The 20469-nt window shown below is 32.8% G+C and overlaps 1 protein-coding gene across 1 annotated transcript in view; it reads left to right on the top strand.

Moving 5' to 3' along the window:
• Window positions 1-756: 756 nt before the first annotated feature.
• Window positions 757-20469, top strand: part of LOC134706285 (activating signal cointegrator 1 complex subunit 2 homolog) — a 53071-nt gene continuing 33358 nt past the window's right edge. The window contains exons 1-2 of the mRNA XM_063565070.1: window positions 757-1067; window positions 18933-19009. Coding sequence (XP_063421140.1) covers window positions 1020-1067; window positions 18933-19009 — 125 coding nt within the window. The 5' untranslated portion in view covers window positions 757-1019. The remainder of the gene's footprint in view (window positions 1068-18932; window positions 19010-20469) is intronic.

Raw genomic sequence — 20469 nt, 5'->3', positions numbered from 1 at the left:
AGTATTATAATTAATACTATTAATCTAATAATCTATGTTTTTCTTTTTCTTTCTTTTAATTTTAATATGCCTGTCTGTTTGTTTGTCTTTGTTGTGTATTTTAGTAACAATCCTATTGTTTGGATTTCAAACTAATAAAATTCTTATTCTTCTTATTCTTATTCAAAGTAACCTAATATGTCTTATAGTGATTGACACATTAATCACGTGTGTCGGATAATGATTGACACATTAACCTTGTGTGTCTATAGTCTGGACACACATCTATATATGTCCGAAACAACTTTATGCTGATGCTTTTATATTTAAAAACCAGGTGCAGTGAGGTTTTGTAACAAATTTTACTGGCAACTAAAGCGACACATTTAAGAGTAGGTCTGCAACAATTCTTTCCGATTAATGCTGCGAACATCAAATCGATATCTGATGAGATCTGATGAGTTTCTTACTTTCATGCCCTGTTTATAATGCTCGAGATATAATCTTATTATTTTACCTTTTATCAATATTTCTTAATGCATGAAGAAATAAATCCGTTTATTTACAATTATCAACTGTATATTGCAGAAACGAAAGCCCTTTTAAAGGACAGGTCGATTATTACATTATTAATCTGATATGCACAAGGCCTAGATTATTACATTTAAAAGATTTAAATAAGCTCCAGACTTGCTAGAACGTATCTACCTATACAATTCAAAAACTTCAATTGATTTATTGATTTACACAGGTATATACAGTAGAACCGACATTTTTAAATGGTTGCGAAATTGGTAGCACAGATAGGAGGCACTGTGCGTCCTAACTTGTATCAAGTTTTGCTTATACCATAAAACTTTGTTAGAATTTGTCACGATAATACAAACGTTTATACCTATGTACACATACGTGTGAAATATAAGAAGTTTAATTTCTTCAGAAATAGATTTAATAGGGACACATTTCATTTAATTTTCAAGTCATTGAAATGAAGACTGGATTAATATGAATGTCAGAACAATGTTTCTTACGATTATAGAATGGAAGTAACCCATTTGTTTATTGTGATATGTCTATCTTATATTGAGGTAGGTTGTTTTCTTTAACATAGAGATACGTTCAAGAGTCTCACAAACCTCTTGTTCGTTTGTGTGTTGGTTCATTTAACATACAGCTGGATTGTTGGTTTGATCTTATGTAAAAGATTATTTAAAGTAAAGTATGTTTTCGCGGGACCAAAAAACATTCAGTATGAATATGGTTCCTTACTTGGAAGAAGAAAAAGAAGAAGAAGATCTGTTCAATTTTCAGTGATGTATAATAACTTCCATCTATTGTCAACTCAAATGACACATCATACTACTGTAAAAGTCCTATAACATTGTGTGGCTTGTTCATAAAGGATCATAAAATAATTCGCGAGAAATAAGGACACTTGTTCAAATAGGTAGCGTATGTTATTTACATATGTATGAATTTCTGATAACATCGTCTGAAGTCAGCGCCAAGTGTGTTTGCCTTCCTTGAAATTGTATATTTGATCTATTGTAAAATACACCCTTGACAAACCTCATGTCATTGCTGAAATCAGGAAGATAATTGCTGTTAAGTACAATCCATGTTCTGATACATGTTGATGTTGTTTTAAGGTGGTTTTTTTTTATTACATATCTCTTGTCTAGATTGAATTTATTACTGTTCTTTAAATGTTTATAATAACATTGTGTATTTGTTATATGCCCCCTGGGTCCCTTTTGGGTAAATACAAAAATTCTATACCATTCTTTTCCTCTTAGATTTTTTTATCATGTCTCGTTTGCCAGTTTATAATCTCTATATCGTGTTTAACACGGATTAGAAATTAAAATCTCATATTGCTAGTATTTGTTGTTTCACATTCTTTCAGTCATGGGCTTATATTAAAGCGAAAATAAACTCCTTAAACACGATGTTATAAAGGCAAAAACAAAACAAGGCAGTGAACCCAAATTAAGTAAATGCTGAAAATATAATCAACTTACTAAAGTAACGCTTTACCAGTAATTAACGCAAGACGATATGTCAGTTTGTACATATTTATTCACACATTTACAATGCCCCCTTTTCAAAAACAGATCTTTATAAATAATGAAGTAGATTTACCCACCGAAATCCACTTCTATTTAATGTCTTTGTTTTAATTGGTTCTAAGATACACTTTTTTTTTAAATATTTTTATAAAACTATCATTATTCTTCGACTTTTGTCCATAGATTGTTTAAATTTAGTATTGTCTGTTTTACTTTTGATAGTTTACTAATATTCTCTTCTCACCATATATGATCCCCCAAAATTACAATATTTTAATATTTTATCCTATTTAATGAAATTTTTAATGAAACTTTGTATGCATGCAAAATGTATAAATAAAATGTGACAACATGCAGTGAGAACTATAATATTAATTGCCGGCTCTTCAATTTATCTTAAAATATTGAACTTCAAACAACAGAAAACAATATTGTTTTTGATCTTTTGTGCTGTAAAGATTGAGAAATCGTGTCTATGTTTGTCGATTGTGAGCTTTAACTTATGTGGTTTTTGTCGAGTTTTTGATCATATTAAGATAAATACATTGTTCTCCTGCTTTATAAAACTATATTTTACATGTTTCCATTTATAGGTTGCAATTCTGTCAATAAAGACAACGGCAATTTCCCATACGAACTCCCGTTACGGCTAAATCTGTGACACTTTTACTATGAAATTTCGTGAAAAATTATATCCCAGAACGAAAAATTGATATGCGATTTTCTTCAAAGGTCAAAATAAAGGGCTATATGGCATATTTTTCAACATTTATATTTTCCTGAACTTCTAAGAGTTTAAACTTATACTAAAATACCAAACTACCCCTACCACCACTATTGGACTTCCTCAGAATTAAATTTTATGTTAGGCGCTTACCTATACTACTGGTAACATTCCCAAGTTATGTCTCTATGAGATAAAATACAGAGATCATACCAGGGAACCAGTACGTTAACAAATTAACATATCTATGAATGTTATATATCTCCCTAAAAGAGGCGTGGTTTGAGAAACAGCTGTATTTATAAAGTGCTAAAACTAATTTGTGTATTATTTCGGATTTCTTCACGTCATGCTATCGTACTGGTATTTTTTAATGTTTCCTAAAAAAGTTTGGATAGTCTTTGATTGTCTGTTGTTAGTATTTCTCATAGTTTTTGAATTGCATTGGTAATTCAAAAGTCCAAATCAACTGTTAATTTCGAAGGGGGAAAATTTGATAATTAATTGTTTATTTTGGGTGAAGGTGATGGCTTATTCAAAATAGTCCTTTGATCGCAATCACTTGCTCGTATGGCAATAGATGCAGATTCCATTAAGAAGACATACCAAGTCCAAATAACACAACGCTCCAAATTACAAATAGAAACTCCTTTTTTAGTTTTGTTAGTTTTATGTGTTTTTTTTTTATTTTGGGTCATTTATATGCTTTGGAGTTTAGTGTAGCATCCATTTCGCTTAACTAGCATTCATTGTTGTGTAGTGGCCAGCTGAAACCCGACTCCGAGTGCGTGATTTCTTCGATGCGTTGACGACTCATTGGTGTTGTCTGCTCTTTTGTTGGGTTGTTGTCTATTTAAAACATTCACCTTTTCCATTTTTCAATTTTAAAGTCTGTACTAAATTTTAGTTAATGTTATGATAATAGGTTTATCATTTATGATATGTAGAAATCCGAATAATAAGTAAACATCAGTACGTTGATGGTTTTCTGTAACAAAAAAAGAAGATGTTACAGACTGACACACGTCTACAATACAGCTTTACATCATACATCAGTAGTATTTAAAATATATAAAACAATAACACACAAAAACTATTTATTTTCGACGTTACATTTTCTGTAAGTTTGTGTTATTATTCAATCCAAACTGCTTTCAGGTTTCTATACATGCGTGAATAGATTTTATCTCGCAAACTTAACAAATGTTAGTCAGTGTAGTCTTTATTTGTCGATATCGTCGTAATCGGGGAAAAACATAGGTGTTTTTATCGTTTACCATGTTAAACAATTTGAATACTTACAAGTTAGTCATTCTTCTATTGTGTAACGTCTAAATTTACCAATATCAAAAAATAAAACCGTTATGTGTCTTTCCATTGAATGTTCTTCCGACTTTTTTAAAACTGTCTTACCAGATGGATTTTACTTCTGATTGGAAATACAAGATGGACAACATGAAATATACATGTAATACAGTTGTAATCACTTCTTGATAGAAACAAATAATGTAATGGACTGCTTATATGAATATCCTCCTTGAAATTTGTAGTTTTAAATATGGTACTAATCATAAGCAGCTACATGTATCCAAGCACAGTTGTAAATATGTGTTGTAAACATTCATATATGCTGACGACTATGGGCTTTGCTCATTGTTGAAGGCCGTACGGTGACCTATAGTTAGATGTCTGTGTCATCTTGTCTCTTGTGTAGAGTTGTCTCATTGGCAAACATACCACATCTTCTTTTTTATATATATTCATAACCCGATGTTCAGTAGTTGTCGTTTGTTGGTGTGTATTTCTTGGTTCTCGTTTTTTTTATATAGATTAAACCGTTGGTTTTTCCCGATTGAATGATTTAAAACTAGTCATTTGTGGGGGCCCTTTATAGCTTACTGTTCGGTGTATGCCAAGGCTCCGTGTTGAAGACCGTACTTTGAACAATAATGGTTTTTCTATTATAAATTTTGACTTGGATGGAGAGTTGTCTCATTGTCACTCATACCACACCTTCATATATATATATATATACAATAACTCCAATAACATTGACTACATGTTGTAGTATACACCTGCTGGCATTGAAATAGAACGATGTGCAAGGTCAAAATACTACTAAAATGTTTGATATAACTCGCATGTTTGTAGGAACATTAAATTTAAATACTTTACGACCATTACGAGAGGCTTTTATGCTAATTTTAGCTTGTTTTCGTTCCGAGAACACAATAAATTTCTTTATGATATTGATCTTTAAAAGTGATTTATGTAAATATTTGCGTTTCCTTCCATACAACATATAAATCTTTTTTGAAGTACCATATCTTAAAATGTCTTTAGTTACTGCATAATGTTATTTGAATCATACGGGTATGTAAATATTTACCATTGTTATTTTGAATGGGTTTTTTTTCTTATTTAATTCCACACGAAAGAAAGAATAAGTGTGTTGAAGACACCACTGCTAGGGAAATATACGTTGGATGGAGAATTGTCTCATTAGCAGTCATGCCACATCTTCTTATATCTATTTACATATTAGTATCATTAGCCTAGTAGCCTTTATGGTGTCATCAATCCAGTGACCAGTGCTGTTGTACTAGCATTGATACCAGTATTATTAGCCTAGTAGCCTTCATGGTGTCATCAGCTCGGTGACCAGTGCTGTTGTACTAGCATTGATATCAGTATTATTAGCCTAGTAGCCTTCATGGTGTCATCAGCCCAGTGACCAGTGCTGTTGTACTAGTATTGATACCAGTCATGGTGTCATCAGCCCAGTGACCAGTGCTGTTGTACTAGCATTGATACCAGTCGTGGTGTCATCAACCCAATGACCAGTGCTGTTGTACTAACATTGATACCAGTATTATTAGCCTAGTAGCCTTCATGGTGTCATCAGCCCAGTGACCAGTGCTGTTGTACTAGCACTGATACCAGTCATGGTGTCATCAGCCCAGTGACCAGTGCTGTTGTACTAACATTGATACCAGGCATGGTGTCATCAACCCAGTGACCAGTGCTGTTGTACTAGCATTGATACCAGTCATGGTGTCATCAACCCAGTGACCAGTGCTGTTGTACTAGCATTGATACCAGTCATGGTGTCATCAACCCAGTGACCAGTGCTGATGTACTAGCATTGAAACCAGTCATGGTGTCATCAACCCAGTGACCAGTGCTGATGTACTAGCATTGAAACCAGTCATGGTGTCATCAACCCAGTGACCAGTGCTGTTGTACTAGCATCGATATCAGTATTATTAGCCTAGTAGCCTTCGTGGTGTCATCAGCCCAGTGACCAGTGCTGTTGTACTAGCATTGATACCAGTCATGGTGTCATCAACCCAGTGACCAGTGCTGTTGTACTAGCATTGATACCAGTCATGGTGTCATCAACCCAATGACCAGTGCTGTTGTACTAGCATTTATACCAGTATTATTAGCCTAGTAGCCTTCATGGTGTCACCAGCCCAGTGACCAGTGCTGTTGTACTAGCATTGATACCAGTCATGGTGTCACCAGCCCAGTGACCAGTGCTGTTGTACTAGCATTGATACCAGTCATGGTGTCATCAACCCAGTGACCAGTTCTGTTGTATTAGCATTGATACCAGTCATGGTGTCATCAACCCAGTGACCAGTGCTGTTGTACTAGCATTGATACCAGTCAAGGTGTCATCAACCCAGTGACCAGTGCTGTTGTACTAGCATTGATACCAGTCATGGTGTCATCAGCCCAGTGACCAGTGCTGTTGTACTAGCATTGATACCAGTCATGGTGTCATCAACCCAGATACCAGTGCTGTTGCACTAGCGTTGATACCAGTCATGGTGTCATCAACCCAATGACCAGTGCTGTTGTACTAGCATTGATACCAGTCATGGTGTAATCAACCCAGTGACCAGTGTTGTTGTACTAGCATTAATACCAGTAGCCTTCATGGTGTCATCAACCACGTGACCAGTGCTGTTGTACTAGCATTGATGCCAGCCATGGTGTCATCAATCCAGTGACCAGTGCTGTTGTACAAGCATTGATACCAGTCGTGATGTCATCAACCACGTGACCAGTGCTGTTGTACTAGCATTGATACCAGTACTATTATAACCCACGTAGTGTACCAAACACAAAGCAAAATTAATTGTGTGCCTAAATGATATTGTTGGCAGATATACAATACACATATGTATTATGTTATTAATTTAATATTAAGTTTTTAGTTTGAACAACAGTATATTTATTAAAAGGTCACATTAATCAACATTGTTTTGTGTATTAAAAATTATAATCACGTTATATCTTAATAAAAAACAAGATTATCAATATTTTCTTTCTTTAATACCCGAAGAATTCCCCTCATATAGTATTAACTTCGTAATATATTAATTCATTGAAAGTAGTTTGAACGACGGTACGTTTGTGATATTTCACTTTATCTCTTAGAAGTTTAACAACCTTGTAAAATCCTCATATATAACTTCTTGATCAATAGTTTGACTTCACAGACGAAATTTTCAATTGATTTCTTTCGGTCAAAAAACATCACTAAAAAAAGAAAAAAAGATATCCACTGTGATTTACATATTACCTTCCCTTGTCTAGACTTTATGCTTATTTAGAAGTTTAACTACATAAAATAGTGGCGAAAGATACCAAAGGGACATTCAAAATACACTTAAATTCTTCAGTTTAATGAAAATAAAACTACTTTCGGAAAAAAATAATCAAATTATTATTCCTGAAGGCGCTTTGTTCTCCTCATTTCCTTTATTATGTGAGCAATAATTGCGTGCCAGTCAAACGTCAACTGTTATACATTCTTTGCCACAATTTTAGACTTGCATATATTCTGCGGCGATTTGCATTTGCGAGAAATTGGATTTCATTTACGCCAAACAAAAATCTATGTTGCACCATTCAAAAAAGGATTTGAACCAACTTATGGATAATCACGTACGAAACTGATAAGCGGTATATGATTTATTGACCTGGTTTCAGCCGAAATCCTTTCCGTCTAACAATCTCTTTTCTTAGGTGATCTTGCGGATATGGAGATGATAATGAAAAAAGCGCACGTTTAGCACTGTTTACATCATCACGTATGTATGACTAACCTGATGGTAACCATTTCCCCTAGTCTAGTAAAAAATAACCGATCACCGTAAGATACGAAATATATCAACTCCTGCGACACATAAGATGTGGAGGCAAAACTTCAGATTTTAAAACCCAGAACTCTTTTAAAAAAACCTGAGGAGGCGTGTTTGAGAAACTAGGGTACAATGACGTTGTTTGTTGGAAATTAAATATTGATCGGTACATTCCGTACAATATAGTACTTGGTACTAATATTTTTTAAAGAGAAAAAAGGCTACACTCTTACTATTATTTACCTTGGTTTTTATCTCATTTGGGTCACCCACAATATTCAGTTGACTTAGTATTGGATTGGTCGCCATTTGATGACGATTTGTGGCAGGTTTTGAGAGTTTGGATAATACCATGAAAAACATAAAAGATATATATAGCTTGAAAATTTAAAATACGCAGTAATATATTTGATTTGATTTTTAGTGTTTTTGACTGGCTAGTGATTCCAGTTGTAACTACTTAGTCCACTCAGCCATCGAGGCCCCTCGCAGTAATATAAGAACTGAAGATAAGTAATCCATTGACTGGCTAGTGATTCCAGTAGTAACTACTTAGACCACTCAGCCATCGATGCCCCTCGCAGTAATATAAGAACTGAAGATAAGTAATCCATTGACTGGCTAGTGATTCCAGTAGTAACTACTTAGACCACTCAGCCATCGATGCCCCTCGCAGTAATATGAGAACTGAAGATAAGTAATCCATTGACTGGCTAGTGATTCCAGTAGTAACTACTTAGACCACTCAGCCATCGATGCCCCTCGCAGTAATATAAGAACTGAAGATAAGTAATCCATTGACTGGCTAGTGATTCCAGTAGTAACTACTTAGACCACTCAGCCATCGATGCCCCTCGCAGTAATATAAGAACAGAAGCCATGATAAGTGATCCATTGATAAACTCATCAATTGTCTCCTTAGATTGCAATCTTTTACCCGGCCTTTTTTTCTTCAGTTTTGGCCTTTTATTTTGAAATAAAATATATAGAGAGATTTTAAGAAAGCAAAAATTATCAACTAGGGGGGGAATCTACAAATAAGTTGATATTGCTAAATCATTGGTCAACTCTTCAATGAGCTAGTGCCCTTTAATTACAATCATTACCTTTTTTTGCGTGTTTGCATTTTATCTTGAAAACTATAATAAATAGATAGAAACTTGAAGCAAAAAATATCAGCTAGAAAAAAATTACAAAATATAATTCAGCTAGCATACATGTAGACGAGTTTGTCAGTTGTTTATTTATCGGATACATGTCTGTCCTTATCTAATAGACCCAAGCATATTTTCAGGTGGCAGTCCATATTTCCTCGAGTATTATCTCGGGTGGCATCTACAGGACCACTTGCAATTATTATTTATTTATTTTCGTCTGGAACATGCATGTTATATTTGCTACTGGACGTTTAAATAACGAACAATCAGTTGATTAACCAAACTACCGTCAATTGTAATATCATACTTTTCAAATATTATATATAATGTCATATGAGAAAGAGAATCGTGTTTATATCACATATGCCAAGATTAAAATACGCAAGGTTGTTTATTTAAGTCTTTACGTATTTAAATTAGGTTTTATTTCTTGATTATTGTATATCAATTAAATGTACTAGACGAACAGCCAAATTGAAAACAAATAAATCACAATTGTCTTAAATTGCCAAAATCCCATATATAAGACGAGAAAACCTATTTATTTTGATCTGCCTGTAAAGTAATAACCTTCAAATGATTATTGTTAGTCACGGTATAGATGTATTCATTCACACTGGATAAGAATATCAAAAATAAATTATTAATGTATGTATTCCTTCCAAAATTTGTAAACCGGTAAAATGAAAATGTGAATCAATCTAAATTTCAATGCTATCTGCAAGTGTAGTTGTGGATAAACGATATCTCATCCGTGGACTCGAAGTACCACTACATTTTCGCGATTGAATCGGTCATTCAGACAACAATGTGGATTTCGACACACACACAAAACATACATGCATGCTGTGATTCAGAAAGGGTAAACATCTAAATAATGAAGATATGTGTTTATTATTTCGTCTTAGCTGTTTTAATCTTTACAATGTATGTTAATTTTAACCGTTCCAGTTTAAAATATGTAGTCAGCTTAGATTAAATGAGTATCGGCGTTGATATCCTAGACCCGACTTCAAGCTTATACGAGTAACCTACGAGTATTAATCAAATGATAAATCGCTTATTTCTGAATTTGAGGCAAACACCATGTGAACAAACTCTCCCGCGCTTTTGACAATAATGCTTTAAACCCAGTATCCTTCTGACTGTTTGCAATTACAGATCATTACATGAAAAAGGTCAGATGAAACACATGTATGATTTTTATTTACTATATAGGTTCTGCTAATATCTAATGACGACTTGTGCCCAGAAAATCAGACGAAACATATATATCTAACTATGATATGCTCTAAAAATAACTACTGACAGATTGCGCTCATAAGGTCAGATGATACGTTCGGCTTATCCTAATGATGATTTCGTAAACGTCACATAAGTTATCGACGATTTTGGCATATATAATGAATAGTCAGAATAAAACAAACTTTTTATTGGTAATGCAACAAAGAGACAAAAAAGGAAATTTCGAAAGCTACCATACGATTATCATTCAATCATGAAAGAAACATTGTCTAAGTTCACATGATAACAATATAACATGTTATGCAAATATCAGACCAGGAAGTAGAATACATTTTTATGTATTAATGGTTAGTAATGAGGGAGAGGCGTATTGGAAAGTATACGAGGAATATTGATAAAATGAAACTATAACTAAATATTCCTGTTTAGATAACACATTTTGCAATATCTTCATTATTAAATGAAAATAAATGTATGAATTAATGTTTCTCATTGCAATCATAGACCAGCTTCTAATTTTCATATTATTGAAATCTGTTCGGAGTGTTTATTCTGAATTTTTCTTTTATTAAACGGCAGTTTAAAATCTACAGCTGTGTTAATTTTGTTAGCTCTCATTCGCAGCGAACACATTTTGTTAGCTCTCATTCGCAGCGAACACATTTTGTTAGCTCTCATTCGCAGCGAACACATTTTGTTAGCTTTCAATTGCAGCGAACAAATTTTGATTACGCTTTCCTAATTTATATACGAACATTTCGTGTCAGTATTCATTCAAACTATCTGGAGTGTCAGTATCCATTCAATCTATCTCGAGTGTCAGTATCCATTTAAACTACCTAGAGTGTCAGTATCCATTAAAACTATCTGGACCATGTGTTGTTTCCGGTTTTGTTATCTTTGTTTTGAGTCCATTTTGTTGTCTGCGTCGTGTATTGTTTTATGTTTTTGTATGTCTAGTAGTTTTTGGTGATTCCTAATATAAGTTTTATGGTCAAGTTACAGTAAATGGGCTATGTCACAGATTTCAGTCAAATTTGGCATACAACTCTGGCTCAAAGAACTTCAACTGAAAATCGAAAAAAAAATTGCATTTATCTCAATTATCATTTGAAATATTACTGATTGAATTCTTACAAAATGGGTGAACATTTGTATAGAAAGCACATAAAATCGGCGAAAACCCTTCTAAAATTTGTCTTAAAATGGCCAAATCTCAAATTCTACTCCATAGAATTTTCTTAAAAAACTATATGTTGTTGATACATAAATTTTTGTTATAATGATGCAAAATAAAGATAGGGTCACCGACTTCGTTTTTACGGTATACATCATTCAAAGTTGCGTTCTTTGTGACAAAATCAAACAAAAAGTCGAAATAATCGTAACGTTATCGCGTTGCAGGCCGTAAAACGTTGATTTTTGACGTTTTGCACTACCAACAAGGTAACAAATTGATTATTAGACAAAAAACGAAGTCGGTGACCCTATGATTATTTTATATCATTAAAACAGAAATTTATATGTCAACAATATATAGTTTTTTAAGAAAAATCTATGGAGTAGAATTAGGGATTTGGCAAGACAACTTTTAGAAGGTTTTTCGCCGATTTTATGTGCTTTCTATACAAATATTCTCGCTACATTGAAGACCTGTTGGTGACCTTCTACTGTTGTTTTTTTATTTGGTCGGGTTGTTGTCTCTTTGACACATTCCCCATTTCCATTCTCAATTTTACCCATATTAAGAGAAATCAATCTGCAATTTTTCAGATAATAAAAGAGATTAACGTATTATTTTTTCGATTTTCAGTTGTAGTTTAACAAGCCAAGGTTGTCTAAATTAACAAAATCTGCGACACAGCCAATTTACTGTTCCTTGACCTTGTGCGAACGTAAAACTGATTTTACCTCTCCACATTTTGTGTCTGAAACAATTAATAATATATATGGACCATGGTTTTTTTTAGTCCTGCTATCTGGACCATGTTATGTTAGTTGCAGTTGTCTTTGTCGGTTTTATTCAGATGAGTCGGATGTTGAAACTCGTGTATTGAAATTACATCAAATCTTAATAGATAGTTTTCTGATAAAATTTACAATATAAAACAATGAGGACCTAGATATTTGTAGATTCTATTATTATAAGTGTTTTGTTTTTATTTACGTAAGATGAAATGCGAGCTAATACTTTAGGCTAATTTGTTTGACTGTTCTGATTGGCCAATCGATTTTCTTAGTTTAGATTATTTTTTGTATGCCTATGGTTGCCTTTACAATAGGAACATGTTTGTTGACAGGTTTTTTTTCTCCTCTTTTAAATATTTTGGTAAAATTCTTTGTATTCCTTTGTGGCAGTGAATTGAAATGTCGATAATTAAAGCTGTTATATTAATAATTGTGATATATTGAAGATTAAAGTATCGAATATGTTGCGGTTGGCCTGAATGTTTGTATGGCTCAGATCCAAAAGAATCGCAATTCTAACAAACCATAAAAGGTTATCGTTTGATTATTGAAAGAGTTTATTAAAGGAGTTTATTAAAGGAATCTGCAAGTGAGAATATTGATACAAAAATATCTAAAAATATAAAAAAAAAAGACTAAGGCAATGAGGTTTGATTGCTTATAAGACAATTATATAGATATAGGAAGATGTGGTGTGAGTGCCAATGAGACAACTCTCCATCCAAATAACAATTTTTTTTTAAAAGTAAACCATTATAGGTCAAAGTATGGCCTTCAACACGGAGCCTTGGCTCACACCGAACAACAAGCTATAAAGGGCCCCAAGATTACTAGTGTAAAACCATTCAAACGGGAAAACCAACGGTCTAATCTATATACAAAAAACGAGAAACGAGAAACACGTATATATTACATAAACAAACAACAACTACTGTACATCAGATTCCTGACTTAGGACAGGTGCAAACATTTGCAGTGGGATTAGACGTTTTAATGGATCCAAACCTTCTCCCTTTTTCTGAAACAGTAGCATTACATCACAACATAGAAAAACACAAGATAAAATATCAATTGACAGACTTAACTCAATCAAAAATACCCATTTAAGGATGTTTGTTAGTCTGTCTCAAAATTACAATTTTTATTAAGACTGTTATCAGTTGAAAGTATATATATAAAGAAACTAAAATAAACAGAAAAAAACGAATGTGCCTCTTTTCGAGATATAAACCTTTGGAAATTTGGCGGGAAATAATTCTCTCTACATTGTTTATATCTTTATCATGGGCACCCTTTTACTTTAAAAATTATTAAAATATTAAACTTATGAAAAAATAACAAGAATTTTATAGGATTTTCAAATATGGCTTTTTAAACTATATGTGATAAAATGATGAGAGAAAAGCAAGGTCAATTGAGGATTTTTTAATGGCAAAATCAGAGGATTCCGAATATCTTGCAACAAATCCTAAAGAAGAGGACCAAACATCCTTAATTAACAATGAACGAAGACATTAACAACTACAGATCATACTGTAGCCTTCAATGATGAGCAAAACTGACACTGTACTGTAAGCTTTTAATGGATACATACATAGCAAAAAGGGACACAAATCAACGCCTTGACTTACGTGAATATCTTATTAAATGATTTTAAATGTTCATTGTAAACAACTGCACCAAGTGTGTCCTTATACTTTTCTACTTCATTTATAGACCACACAGCTTTATGAAAGTAACATCTACCTATAATGCATATTGAATTAGTACCTGAATAATAATATCATGAAACAAAAGAATTGTCCTGCTGTAACTATGGATTGGTTCAATAATCGTAGAGTCGATCAAATATACAGTAATGCATTTTTTGAATTAAAATGTTTCTGCTTTTGTTTGAGTTTTCTTCATTGATTTTAGTTTCATGTATTTTACAAGAGAGTTATAAGTGAGTAGGCGTCTCAAGTATATTTTAATTAGTTTGTTTTCATGTAAAGTTGTTTAAAGTTGAATCCACCCCATGTTTAGTCTTTTCAAAGGTGTACTACGAACATGTTTTATATTTATTCGTATTTGCATATAATTATCTCTGTCTAAGTAATGCTAGACGCATATAGTTCATGCATTGTATTTCTCTGTTTTTTCTAATAAGATTATCGTTTAAGTTATTGTTGAGGGTCGTTAGGTGGCATGTAGTAATAAGATTGTCGTTTAAGTTATTGTTGAGGGTCGTTAGGTGGCATGTAGTAATAAGATTGTCGTTTAAGTTATTGTTGAGGGTCGTTAGGTGGCATGTAGTAATAAGATTGTCGTTTAAGTTATTGTTGAGGGTCGTTAGGTGGCATGTAGTAATAAGATTATCGTTTAAGTTATTGTTGAGGGTCGTTAGGTGGCATGTAGTAATAAGATTATCGTTTAAGTTATTGTTGAGGGTCGTTAGGTGGCATGTAGTAATAAGATTATCGTTTAAGTTATTGTTGAGGGTCGTTAGGTGGCATGTAGTAATAAGATTGTCGTTTAAGTTATTGTTGAGGGTCGTTAGGTGGCATGTAGTAATAAGATTATCGTTTAAGTTATTGTTGAGGGTCGTTAGGTGGCATGTAGTAATAAGATTATCGTTTAAGTTATTGTTGAGGGTCGTTAGGTGGCATGTAGTAATAAGATTGTCGTTTAAGTTATTGTTGAGGGTCGTTAGGTGGCATGTAGTAATAAGATTGTCGTTTAAGTTATTGTTGAGGGTCGTTAGGTGGCATGTAGTAATAAGATTATCGTTTAAGTTATTGTTGAGGGTCGTTAGGTGGCATGTAGTAATAAGATTATCGTTTAAGTTATTGTTGAGGGTCGTTAGGTGGCATGTAGTAATAAGATTATCGTTTAAGTTATTGTTGAGGGTCGTTAGGTGGCATGTAGTAATAAAATTATCGTTTAAGTTATTGTTGAGTGTCGTTAGGTGGCATGTAGTAATAATATTGTCGTTTAAGTTATTGTTGAGGGTCGTTAGGTGGCATGTAGTAATAAGATTGTCGTTTAAGATATTGTTGAGTGTCGTTAGGTGGCATGTAGTAATAAGATTATCGTTTAAGTTATTGTTGAGGGTCGTTAGGTGGCATGTAGTAATAAGATTATCGTTTAAGTTATTGTTGAGGGTCGTTAGGTGGCATGTAGTAATAAGATTGTCGTTTAAGTTATTGTTGAGGGTCGTTAGGTGGCATGTAGTAATAAGATTGTCGTTTAAGTTATTGTTGAGGGTCGTTAGGTGGCATGTAGTAATAAGATTATCGTTTAAGTTATTGTTGAGGGTCGTTAGGTGGCATGTAGTAATAAGATTATCGTTTAAGTTATTGTTGAGGGTCGTTAGGTGGCATGTAGTAATAAGATTGTCGTTTAAGTTATTGTTGAGGGTCGTAAGGTGGCATGTAGTAATAAGATTGTCGTTTAAGTTATTGTTGAGGGTCGTAAGTTGGCATGTAGTAATAAGATTATCGTTTAAGTTATTGTTGAGGGTCGTTAGGTGGCATGTAGTAATAAGATTGTCGTTTAAGTTATTGTTGAGGGTCGTTAGGTGGCATGTAGTAATAAGATTGTCGTTTAAGTTATTGTTGAGGGTCGTTAGGTGGCATGTAGTAATAAGTGTTATCATCTTTGTACTCTGGTCTCTACATTGAATTGTTCTCTCATTGGCAATCATGCTATATATCTTCCGATTCAAAAAATGTTGAAATCTGTATAATTCTAGAACAAACGTTTTGCATTGTTCTTTGCAGTTGTGTATAACTTAGAGTTTCAAAGAATAGCTAAAAGAACATTGATGATCGTTGGTAAAAGCAGAATTACAATCTTGCTATTGTTCATATCCTGGTACATTTAATATGCAACAGCTGATGCTGAAGAGAAACCCCTACCATACGATACTGCCTGTAACTGTCTATTACTGTTACTTAATGGCCATGGTTGAGATCACATTACAGTGGATTCTAAGGAGTATGTAGCTACAGGTTATTTCTCTGGTTAGCTTGCTTGCTAGCTGAACCGTGAAGTCATTGTTAGCTTAGCTAAACTACCCTTCTTTAAGAGTAGACTAGTCTGACAGATAACCAATCTACCTGTCTGTAGGATATGCTACTTCGATAGGAGGGTAGTACACCTTACCTAACAATGACTTCACGGTTCAGCTAGCAAGCAAGCTAACCAAAAATATTACCTTTAGATACATAATCCTTAGAATCAGCTGTAAGAATTATCTTCATATTTATGTCTGCAAATAGTATATTTAAATACGTTTAAAGGTTATAGTAAAACAAAGAAATCATACTCGTGTGAAAACGGTAGCATAATGTCATGGTGTCAAATGTGTTGCGTATAATTTCAGTATTTAGTAACAAGCAAATGCGTCGCAGTCCCCAAACTTGCCGTACACTAAGTGAGACGGGATTACTTCATTGGAGACAAGAACAATGGTTGTATGGTTCAGAACAATACATAGGAATCTGATGTACAGTAGTTGTCGTTTGTTTATGTAGTTCATACGTGTGTCTCGTATTTCGTTTTTATATAGATTAGACCGTTGGTTTTCCCGTTTGAATGGTTTAACATTACTAATTTTGCGGGCTCTTTATAGCTTGCTGTTCGGTGTGATCCAAGGCTCCGTGTTGAAGGTCGTACCTTGACCTATAATGGTTTACTTTTATAAATTGTTATTTGGATGGAGAGTTGTCTCATTGGCACTCATACCACATCTTCCTATATCTATAAAATATATACTTAGAATGCGGTTTTAAAATACTGTCGTTGGTATATTAAGTTTGATTTTGTTTTATTTTCTGTGAGACAAGCGCTTATGACCTTAATATATATATATATAACTGAACGTATAACGATGCGCCACTCCACTCCCTTCGTCACATTTACAGGGACATATTTTTAATAGATTCGTCTTTGACATTCTATTATCATCGAGTTTATTTCCTTATATCTTAGTAGTATTGTGTAGTCTTATTTGTTTGTGTCTTTCGTGTTTTTATTTTTGTTTAAAATGTAATCTCTTTTTTTGGTGGTGGGGGATGTAGCCGTTAATGTTTATATTTAGATATTTTAAAATTAAAGTCAAAATATTAGAATTTTATGGTAATATTCGCATTTTTGTGTGTATTTTATTTCTGCTTATTATACACAGTGTAGCATGTGTTTGTTTTGTGAATGTAATATCTGATCATATCTATTTAGGAATCGCATCGGTGGGGACTTTTGTAATGACTGAATAAACTGTTGGGAAATGTAATGAGTGAGCCCAGAGCTCATCTTGGTTTAAATTATTTAATTTTATTGCATGATTTTATCAATAGCCAATATTTATATTGGAAATACTGTGTTTAATCTAGCTTTTAATATTTTCTATTATGATTTAATCTCAGAAGACCCCAGGACATCATTTTTTCCTGATAATCTACAACCTTTATTATTCTAAGGTTTAACCGAGTTCATTATTTTATCTTCTTAACTTTTTATATTAAAAATTTTTGCGACGAAAAACTGGAACCGCGCAACGTTCCCTGGGTCTGTCTGTCCAACCTTCATTTTACTGACAAGATAAAGGGTACAATGAATAGAGAGAAATTGTAAATTGAAGTTGTTATATCAAAACAATAGTATAAAGCAAATTGTATACAGAAACTTTTAAAAACCTTATAATTTAATTAAAAAAAAACACCTTGACCATCAGACTTCTTAAGACTTCGTCAGTTGATTCGTTAGAGTTATTTTAATTGTTATAAATATTTTAGTCCTATAAAGCATGCATGGTCTTTTTATTAGTTGATGTTATCTTCAAATTAGGTTTCAATAACTACGAACAGTCTTAGTCGAAGTCTTGTATAGTTGGTTATTCAGTTACTGGCTGTGTTTATGCCTTTTCATATGTCGATGTGATGAGTTAATCTTTCTATCGCTTTTTAATTGAATTTACAGTATTATTGCTGTAACACCACTATCCAAAAATGTATGTGTAGGATTAAGCGGCACAGAACTGGAGTCTATTTGGTCCTTTTTTTTCTTGTCTGGTATTCTTTTTTTTTCTTTTTCAAAAGAGTTAAAATTTGAATCATACCGTTTGTTTTCTCTTTTGAATTGATTTACGATTTGTCATGATTAGTGTCAGAATAACCTACACACAAACAGATCGCACCGCGGGGAAAGAAAATCGCGAAACGTTGGCGTTTTATTGCGGATTATATTTTCAAAATGACTGGTGATATCATGCAGAAATGTTTTACAAAAAGATTCTATTCGTTATAATTTATATTTTATGAAATTTAAAATTCTAAAGAAATCTATATACCTGGTATATGTCATTATCTCAATGAAATCTTTGTTCGGCTTATTTGTGAAACTTAAGTTTTCTCGTTTTTGTATGTGACACTATCTAATATCCAATATTCTGCATATTTAGTTAATCTAGTAGTTAACTGAAATCATTTAGTGTATTTAACCCCATTGCTATGATTATTGTGCAATTTAAGTCATCAGAGTTTTTCATAAAACATTTAATTTATTAGACAATTAAAAGTAACAGTGAAACTATGCAGGGAATTAACATATAACTTTAAGTGTGCTGTTTTAAATTCATTTTTGTTTATTTTAGGAAATAAGTTGTAATTGTGGTGGTAAAAGTGATGGTTCTCAGTCAGAATCATGTTGGTACACCTTCTGGTATATATGGTAAGTTACCTTTATAGAATCATGTTGGTACACCTTCTGGTATATATGGTAAGTTACTTTTATAGAATCATGTAACTTTTTGTTGGTACACCTTCTGGTATATATGGTAAGTTACTTTTATAGAATCGTGTTGGTACACCTTCTGGTATATATGGTAAGTTACTTTTATAGAATCGTGTTGGTACACCTTCTGGTATATATGGTAAGTTACTTTTATAGAATCGTGTTGGTACACCTTCTGGTATATATGGTAAGTTACTTTTATAGAATCGTGTTGGTACACCTTCTGGTATATATGGTAAGTTACTTTTATAGAATCATGTTGGTACACCTTCTGGTATATATGGTAAGTAACTATCCCATAATCGTGATTGTTCATATTCTTGTATGCAGGTTAAGTGGCTTTTTGGAAACCATTCGCTTCTTGTTTTCCTTAAAAGTGGTTGCTGTGTTAATACCCCTGAAATTACCGTTTATTTGACATGAAATATGCGGTATCACCGAATAAGTTTTTCAAGTAGAGATCCTAGCGACGGAAAAAAAAAGCCTTGAAAGGTCATCAGTAAGCACAACAGTGTGACTGAATTGTGCATTACATCATTTTTTCACATCAAAGGATATTTGTGATTTTAAAAGAACTTAAAACTGTGTGACTTTTTTTAACCTGTTTTAATTTTGAAACAGTATGTGTTACCTAAGTATAAGTATACAGTGTGCCACATCTTCACACGATGTAAACATATTACGTTTTTTATATTGCCTTTCTTATATTTAGCCTATGTAACAATATAAAGACGAGACAAAACAAAGGCTCTGAGTTTGGTCCCAGTAGTGTTAAACACGAACAAACACATACAAACAGCGCGCGAATAAAAACCTAGTACACTTGATAACAAACTTCCATAACTGATAGGCAGGGATTATTACCAGACACAAGTTGGTTCCTTTTTCCTTTTTCCTTTTTCGATATTCAAATTTTGAAAAATATTACAAGTCCAAACTAAATTTTTTTTTCCTCAAAATTTTTTTTCCTCAAAAATTTTTTTTCCTCAAAATTTTTTTTCCTCAAAAATTTTTTTTCCTCAAAATTTTTTTTCCTCAAAATTTTTTTTTCCTCAAAATTTTTTTCCTCAAATTTTTTTTTTTCTCAAATTTTTTTTTTCATCAAATTTTTTTTTCCTCAAATTTTTTTTCCTCAAAATTTTTATTTTTCTCAATTTTTTTTTCCTCAAAATTTTTTTTCCTCAAATTTTTTTTCTTTATTCAATTTCTTTTTCCTTATTCGATTTTTATTTCCTTTTTCATATTCATTTTCTTTTTCGGTTTCTATTTCCTTATTTAGTTTCTATTTCCTTATTGGGTTTCTATTTCCTTATTCGGTTTCGATTTCCTTATTCGGTTTCTAGTTCCTTATTCGATTATCATTTCCTTATTCGGTTTCTTTTTCCTTTTTCAATATT

The sequence above is a fragment of the Mytilus trossulus genome, chromosome 2, assembly GCF_036588685.1.
Source record: "Mytilus trossulus isolate FHL-02 chromosome 2, PNRI_Mtr1.1.1.hap1, whole genome shotgun sequence".
Lineage (NCBI taxonomy): Eukaryota > Metazoa > Mollusca > Bivalvia > Mytilida > Mytilidae > Mytilus > Mytilus trossulus.
The sequence above is the reverse complement of the archived record's forward strand: the minus strand, read 5'-3'. Positions and strand labels throughout refer to the sequence as shown.